Below are 8,568 nucleotides of genomic sequence, written 5' to 3' on the forward strand. Positions count from 1 at the left end.
GTGTCACAATCAGAGTCTGAGCCGTACGCCGACTTTGACTGTCGTGAAAATCCCATCTCCTCGTCCATGTGATGCTACAGGCTGAAGTAGTCTTCTCGAGTGGGCTTGAGAGTGTCAGTGTGTCAGCGAAGGTGTTGCGTGGACCTCTTGTTAGCAGACAAAACCCCGTCCTGCAAACATGGAGGGAGCCGACGAGTTTATGAAATACCGTTCACCACTGGTGTCCAGATATGCCAGCAAGGAGATGGCCTACAATTTCAGTGACAGGAAGAAGTTCACCACCTGGAGGAAGCTGTGGATCTGCCTTGCAAAAGCTGAGAAGGTTTGGCACATTGTTGCAGAAGAGCAGCACAGCAGTTTTTCTGTTTGCGATAGTATTGTTAATGTAACTGCACGTTCATGTCTAGCTTTGCAAGTCTGGTGAACTTTAGTTAGCGACCTTCAGAGGGCCTTATCAAGTTTCCTGCTCTAAATATAGTTTTTAAGGAGGACCACAGCAACACAAGCAGAAAAGGAATAAAGAATAAATATACAGAGGCGATTGTAGACTCTCTTGGGGCCCTAGGCAGAAACTCACTGGGCCCCCTCCAACCCTTATATTATGATATTGTTTATTTATAAAATGTTCATCTTATCATCTTAAAAGGTTTAGTTATTATAGTATTAAATTTCTTAAATGCAACATGAATTGGTATAGCTTTCATTATGATTCTACTTATTTTTGCTTTATCGTGTGCTATTTTAATTTAATTAAACAGGTGCAGTATGATTTAACATTACTCTAGAAGATTATACTGTATTTACATAATACACACCACATAATACACCACATAAACACAGTTTTCAGATACATAAAGTCTGCTCAACACATAACAGAATAAAATATGAACATCACTTGCACACAACACACAACAACGTCCATTCATGCACCTTAGTTTTTACATTATCCACATTTCTTACCTTTAAATTCTATAACTTAGCATTTTTAGCTCTGAGCCATGCATTCATACCAAATTATCAATGTTACAAATATTCCAAATATTCTTAAATAGTACACTTTCATTATTCTTTTAAGAGATTGTCTTTTTTCTGGGTCTGCTATATAAGTATTATGTATTATTCTGTTATTATTATTTATTTATTATTATTATCATTTGTATTATTTTTTCAAACAAAAAAAGCTGACAAACAAAAAAGTGTATTACTCACTCTGGAGAAAATTCAATTAAGTGACTTTTTAATGACGGATAAATTAGAAAATTGTGTAAATTAGTCAATCTTAAAATAAATACCAAAATATTAATATTAAATTATAACTTTTAATACTATTAATTTTGATACGAATAACATGTAAAAATTATATGTTTATGTTATTAACCTAATAACTTTATCAACACGGCTGCTGACTTCATTTACATTTACCATCTCTCCCCTATTCTACACTAACTCATGTATGTTGCCTAAATTAGGATAAAAAAATATTTAGTTTGTGTGATTGTGTATTAATACCTTAAAAATTGACTTTTTTTTTTTTTTTTTGTTGTTGTTGTTTTCGTGTTTGCTGGAATTTTAAATGAATTTCTTTTCTTTTCCTCACATCATTAAGCTGGAATGAGTCTTCTGTAACATAGCAGCATGCCTGACATTAAGGACCTGAACCTAACGCGACCCCTTTAAGGTCCCTCGAGACCATGCCTTAAACAGCGAGGTCAGAGTTTAACAAACCTTAAACAGAGTTGGCCAAAAAGACATGCAACATGTTCAGTTAAGCAATCACAACTTTTGTTGTTATGGATGATGTCATTAAATAAGCATCTGTTGAGATGATCAGGTTAGTATCACAAATGCTCTACTAGTTACTCCATTCTTATAATTCAATCAGCTGTCTTAGTAAAGAGGCCAAAGACGAGGGTAACTGGTGACAGATCGTCTCTCACATGTCACCTCACGTGACACAAGCACACATTCTTTCTTTGGAGTTACTGTAGCTTTGCAGTCTCCCTGTGCAGAGTATGTTTGGCCAATACGTTACAGTGATTGAAAATAGCAGAGAATGTACCAGTAACAGGAGAAAGCCCTCTGGGGAGTGTGTATTTTACTAATATTACACTTCAGCTAAGCATAAGTTCCTGTATGTTTGCAGTGTTTTCCCCTCAGAAATATTCTAATTAAACTAAATATTCGTTTGATTTAATCCCAGCATTCAGTCTTCTTAGGTGTCTTATCAGGATGGCACATCTCTGCTTGATAATATTTGCTCCACTCTTTCTTGTAAACTCCTAATCTGTCAGATTGTAAAAGTATCTCCCAATCTGACTGATTGTGACAGTATCTCAGATTTTGTGTTGGATTTAGCTCAGGTCTCTGGCCATTCCAGGACTTTTATTTTCTACTGGTGAAACCATTTTTTTGATGATTTAGATCTGCGTATGGGGGTCATTGGCATTTTTAAAGGCGAAATTTATCTTCAATTACAGCTTTATGGCGGACATATGATGGTTTTCAGGCAAAGGTGGAACTGTTCATAATTTCCTCTACTTTGACCAATGCCTCAGTTCCAGCTGAATAAAAGCAACCCCAGATCATGATGTTGCCACCACCATGCTTCATCATGAGTATGGTGTCTTTTTGTGTGATGGTAAATGTTTATTTTGTGCCTAATCTACATTTAATAATTGTGGCCAAGATGATCAACCTTGGTCTTGTCAGACCAGAACATATATACCTACATGTTTTTGGGAGACTTGACATACTTTTTTGCTAATTACTTAGCTCCTTCAGTGTTCCTGTAGGGTTCGTGGCAACCTTACCATGTAGTTTTTGGTGGTGAGGTCTAGTTCTTTAGAATCTCAGTCATCCCATATTTTCTACACTTTCTTGATGATTATCTTTACTATGTTCAGATGCTGCAGATTTTATTTGTACCTTTCTTAAATGCACCCCTTTTATTCTTTCTAAGCTCTCTGTGAGCCATGGTTATTGGTTTAGCAGGCAACTACTCTAAGTAAATGTCAGGGAAATTCCAGTGGGACAACTGAACTTTATTTGACGTTAATCAAGGATGTGCGCACTTATGCAACAAGCTAATTCTGCTTTATTTTATTTTTATATTCCTCCTCAAAAGGCTTGTTTGTTTTTCAGTTGAATTGTACAGGTTCTAGGTCACATTAAAGGTGTTAAACTTTTTAAAAGTTATTTACTTTAGCTTTACAAAAACCTGGTATTTTAACAGGGTGGTTTACACTTTTTATATCCACTGAACATGCTTGGGATTGGCCTGACCTTCAGTCTGACCTTTGAAAAAGCTGGGGTTGACTACATTAACTCTTGAGGTGTATTGAAACACAAAGGGAGAGAATAAATCACATGGTTGAGCTCATTTTCTCAATTATCTTCTAGTAACCACATGACACATGCATCAAATCAAATCAAGATAAAGAGTGGCTTCTCATGAGGACAGCACATGCCTGCCAAGATTGTGCAAGTGAAAGATAGAATCATTAATTTCAACAGCAGGCTGTTTGTTCTTAATATAGTTTTAGTGCATATTTAGAACATTCTGCAAGAGCTGGAGATGGAAAACTCCAGTGCATTTTATTTCTCCTGGAGTCATAGTTAGGTCTAATAATTGATTATTTAGTCAGGTTGTTCTTTAACTAACTTAATAATAATTTATGAATAATTCTCTCTCTCTCAATATATATATATATATATATATATGGATTTAATGGGAAAGTGTTCCCAAACTCCCGACCAGCACTGCACACATCACATGCATATTTTTAATACTAATGCAAAATATATGATGCAGTTTCTGTGGAAGAATGTTTTATGGTTGCATTAGTCAAAGTAGCACTTTTCGTAAAATATTGAACGTTTGTAGTTTCGGGGCTGCAGCTTAGTGATCCTTTTTAAATTTCTCTCACTATAGTGAGGTTTTCCAATGAGGTCATGAAAAAATACTAAATAAAAATAAAACAGGAAGGGCTGTTTCTTCTCTTTGTTTGTTTTTAGTCAGCTAATCCTGTATCAATAACATTACCATTTTTGAACTTTAATTTTCTTTAAGCTTGAATTGTAAATGAATTAATTTGTTGTTGTTGAGTTCGTCTCTCTTATGCCCTGTGTTGGCTGGTTTTCCTCCACAGGCTTTGGGCCTGCCCATCACGGACGCCCAGATCCAGGAAATGGAGAGCCATGCAGAGGACATTGACTTTGCCATGGCAGCTGAAGAAGAACGTAAACTCAGACATGATGTCATGGCTCACGTCCACACCTTTGCACATTGCTGCCCTGCTGCTGCACCCATCATTCATCTCGGAGCCACCTCATGCTATGTTGGAGATAATACTGTAAGTATTTCTTTTTATTTAATTACTTTATTTTATTGCTGCTGCAGCTGTCGGCCTTTAAAAGCACACACATATCTGTTGTATCATTTTACATTCAAATCATTTTAAAAAATGATGTACTTCTCTTTAAATATTTACATCTTTCTTTTCTTCCTCCTCAGGATCTCATTATGCTTCGCGATGGATTTGACATCCTCTTGCCTAAAGTGAGGCTCAGCCTTTTACACTCATCCAGTGAAGACAGTGGAATCTTATCTCTGCCTTCTCTTTCTTTCCCACAAACCTCAGCTGTTTGGTAGCAATTCAACAATGTAGAAATAATTGACTTGAGTAAAATAATTTGTACTGTTGTCACATTGAATGTGGAATGCAGGCCAAGCATTTTGTGTTGGAGTTGTGTGAGTCATGACAATGTGTTGTACAGTAAGTCAGTGATAATAATCTCCTTTCAACAGCTGGCGAGGGTCGTTGACAGGCTGGCAAACTTTGCAGAGAAATACGCTGACCTTCCCACGCTTGGCTTCACACACTACCAGTGAGTCTGAATTCAACTCTACATGCAGTGTTGCTACGTCTTTATCAGTCCGCCTGAGGCTCCCCTGCTACCTTTTTATTCCCTCTTTCTTTCTTTCTGACAGCCTTCTGATACTTTCTCTTTTTGCTCACTACTCAGGCCTGCCCAGCTGACCACTGTGGGGAAACGAGCATGTCTGTGGCTGCAGGACTTGGCGATGGATGTGCGGAACCTGCAGCGAGCCCGTGATGACCTCCGTTTCAGGGGGGTCAAGGGGACCACTGGCACCCAGGCCAGCTTCTTGCAGCTTTTTCAGGGGGACCATGACAAGGTATAAGACATGGATGAGTAATAACCAGCGTGTAATGATGGAGCATACGTTGTTAATTCTTGTTTTCTGCTACCAGGTGGAGGAACTTGACAGGATGGTGACGGAAATGGCTGTCTTCAAAAAGTAAGCTCTGCACCTAACTTCTGCCTCCAACAGAGGCATGTTATTTCTCTTTGTAAACTGGAAAATTAAGGGTGAGGTAGAATTTTATCTGAAGCAGCTATTTAGATATTTTAGGTGTTTTGTATTATTAGAGATGGGCTGCTTTGATTGACAGGTTAGTTGTCCAGTGGACCAACATAGTCCCAGCTAAGGGAGGCCTTTAACGTATTTCAAAGAAAAGGTCTGCTAGTATCCTCCTAATGTCGTCCCTACTCTCATCCAGAGCCTACTTGGTGACTGGACAGACGTACAGCCGTAAAGTGGACATTGATTGTCTGTCCACCCTGGCCAGTTTGGGAGCTACTGTCCACAAGGTAAGTAATAGAAGACAGAGGTATTTAGAGTAATGCCTCCATCTAGTGGTTCAATTTATAAACATTTTCCATTAACGATCTGGTTACGGTTCATCTTTAAACTGTCTGCTACAGATCTGCACAGACATCCGCCTGCTGGCCAACCTGAAGGAGATCGAGGAGCCTTTTGAGAAAGAGCAGATCGGTATGTTTGCCTGTCTCGTCCAGCTGGGTGACTGTGACTCAGAAAGCATGACGTGAGAATTCAAACTATGCATCCTGAAGCTGTGCTCTCCCTACAGGATCCAGTGCCATGCCCTATAAGAGGAACCCCATGCGTGCAGAGCGCTGCTGCAGCTTGGCCCGGCATCTGGTGGCGCTGATGGCTGACCCGCTGCAGACGGCCTCGGTCCAGTGGCTGGAGAGGACGCTGGATGACAGCGCCAACAGGTCAGCTAACCCAGATGCATGTCTTCACTGAGCTAGCGTCAACTTATGTGTTCTTTGGAATTTATAAAGCGAACCTTGCATTCAGTTCAGATACACACAATAATGTCTATTGGTGTGGATTTGTGTGGATCCATTTTCCAACTTATTCAATGCAGGATGGAGGGTACGCCCTGGCAGGGTTGCCAGTCCTTTTTTCATTGGTTTAGATTTTAATTAAAAAGATGAGGTATATGAAAATATGAGGTATAGTATTATGTGGACTTCAAAGCCTTCAGCTTCTGTAAAAAACAAAGTCCAGCTTTTTTTACTTCTGAGGTTTAACTCATCAGGAAATATTTAAGTAATTTGATCCCCACCAGGTCATAAAATGAGATAAATACAACTTTTTTAGCTCCATGTTTTGCTCTGATGTGGCATAAACAGAACCAGTAGAATAACAAGTTTTCTTCTTTGTTCTTTGTCACAGCAAAAAAGGTCAAGCAGTCACACAGGAAAACAAAGATGCATCAATAATGGTTTTATAATCGCATCATGGCTGCCTGAATCAGAATCTAATCATGATGCCCTCATCTATGTTAGCAGTCCTGTGGCAGCAAAACAGCCCAAATCAACCCAACAGCGTCGCAATAAAAATGAATGAATGACTTAGGCTCCATAACGGCGCCAAAGGCTGCCAGTACAGGCAATGTTGTTCAACTTTTAAAAAAGTTGGGACAATGCATAAAATTAAATACAAACAGAATTCATTGATTTGCAAATCTCATAAACCCATATTTTTTTCCTCAGCAGAACATAAAAAAAGCATGTGTTAAAACTGAGAAATTCTATCATTCCATGGAAAATGTTAGATGATGAAAGGCCTTTCCTGAATGAAAGATGTCTGGATGGAGGCATCTTTTGCTCTAAAACCTCTTATGTACTTTTCAGCACTGATGGAGCCTTTTATCGATGTGTAAACTGCACATACTATAAGCACTAATGCAACCTCTTATCATCAGAGATGCAGGCCGAAGTCCATATGACACAGCATTTCCAGAGAAGAATTTCGCATTTTATTTACATAGTGTTGACCTTTGGCCTTGTTCCATGCATACAGAGATTCCTCCTCATTCTTTGAATCTTTTGATTATATTATACACTGTACTCAAAGTCTTTGCAAAAATGTCTCACAATTTTTAGAATCACTGATGAATGTCTGATAGGAAGATGGAAAAAGAAAATAAACAAAACCACACTGTTCTCTTTAATATCATGAATATTACATAACTGGGAAGATGTTGGTCAGTCATGCCAGTCATGTCATGTGCTGCTGTTGGTTTTCCAACCCTTTCCTCACGTGCAGGAAGTTGAGGAAAAAACGCAACTAGTGACACCTCATTCCTTTCATTTGTATGCATGTCATGTTCTGAAGCAGGGAAGGTCAGGATGACTTTGTTCTGATTGTAGATTGTAAACTGTCTGTCTTGCTGTATTTATGCAAGAACGTTCTGAAACCATGGTAACCAAGGCTATATCTCAGGCCAGTATAAAAACATTATTGGCCTTTTAATTTGTTTAGTCTCTGTCAAGCCTCAATGATGTTTCTGTTTTAAGGGCCTGGCTTAAATAAATGTCAATAAAAGACAATTGTTGGGTTTTTCTGGTCTCACTTAATTCATCCACTCAGAAAAACGGTCTTTAATTTCTCAAACACAGGAGGATCTCTCTGCCAGAGTCCTTCCTGACAGCAGACATCATCCTCAGCACCCTGCAGAACATCACAGAGGGGCTGGTGGTCTACCCAAAAGTCATCGAGAGACACATCCGCCACGAGCTTCCCTTCATGGCCACAGAGAACATCATTATGGCCATGGTGAAGGCTGGGGGAAACAGACAGGTGGGACAGACAGAGCAGTGAGAGGACACAGCGAGCAAATCCGTAAGGATGTGATGATCATGATCTGTCTGGTTCTGCATCAGGACTGCCACGAGAAGATCCGCGTTCTGTCCCAGGAGGCAGCGGCGGTGGTTAAACAGGAGGGGGGTGACAACGACCTGCTGGCCAGAGTCCAGCGAGACCCTTACTTCACGCCCATCCTGGGTCAGCTGGACGCCCTACTGGACCCTAAGACCTTTATTGGCCGTGCTCCTCAGCAGGTACGAGACCAGCGGTCCTCCTCTAAGCTAGCTCGGTGTTTAAATCTGATCCAGTGGCTCCTATTGTGTAACATATTCGTTTTTTCTTTCTTTGTCCTCATCTTCCTCCTGTTCAGGTTGCCAGGTTTCTGTCTGAAGAAGTGCGCCCTCTGCTGGAGCCATACAAGGCCAAGATGGATGTCAAGATTGAACTTGAGCTGTGATCACAAGCAGGGAGAGAGTTTGAATGTACCTCAATAATAAAAACCCGCTACTGACTGAATTCCTCTTGAAGTGTTTTCATTTCAGTTTAAGAATAAATGACCTGTTATTGTTTATTTTTGTCTTTAA

The 8,568-nt window shown here is 39.6% G+C and overlaps 1 protein-coding gene across 1 annotated transcript; it reads left to right on the forward strand.

The window, feature by feature from the left end:
- The first annotated feature begins 29 nt into the window (after positions 1–29).
- Positions 30–8,500, forward strand: adsl (adenylosuccinate lyase). The gene is made up of 12 exons (XM_042008215.1): positions 30–322; positions 4,149–4,352; positions 4,514–4,558; positions 4,808–4,887; positions 5,026–5,197; positions 5,274–5,320; positions 5,583–5,673; positions 5,788–5,857; positions 5,955–6,102; positions 7,798–7,978; positions 8,062–8,238; positions 8,355–8,500. The coding sequence occupies exons 1-12, from the start codon at positions 179–181 to the stop codon at positions 8,439–8,441; spliced, it is 1,446 nt and encodes a 481-aa protein (XP_041864149.1). The 5' UTR covers positions 30–178; the 3' UTR covers positions 8,442–8,500.
- The last annotated feature ends 68 nt before the right edge of the window (positions 8,501–8,568 follow it).

This window comes from Melanotaenia boesemani, chromosome 2 (assembly GCF_017639745.1).
Source record: "Melanotaenia boesemani isolate fMelBoe1 chromosome 2, fMelBoe1.pri, whole genome shotgun sequence".
Lineage (NCBI taxonomy): Eukaryota > Metazoa > Chordata > Actinopteri > Atheriniformes > Melanotaeniidae > Melanotaenia > Melanotaenia boesemani.

Bases quoted from the DNA above. Each gene is read 5' to 3' on its own strand.
- adsl (XM_042008215.1), top strand. From the start codon at position 179: ATGGAGGGAGCCGACGAGTTTATGAAATACCGTTCACCACTGGTGTCC. The intron at 323-4,148 runs GTTTGGCACATT...TTTCCTCCACAG, and splicing joins GCCTTGCAAAAGCTGAGAAG to GCTTTGGGCCTGCCCATCAC. The intron at 4,559-4,807 runs GTGAGGCTCAGC...TCCTTTCAACAG, and splicing joins TTGACATCCTCTTGCCTAAA to CTGGCGAGGGTCGTTGACAG.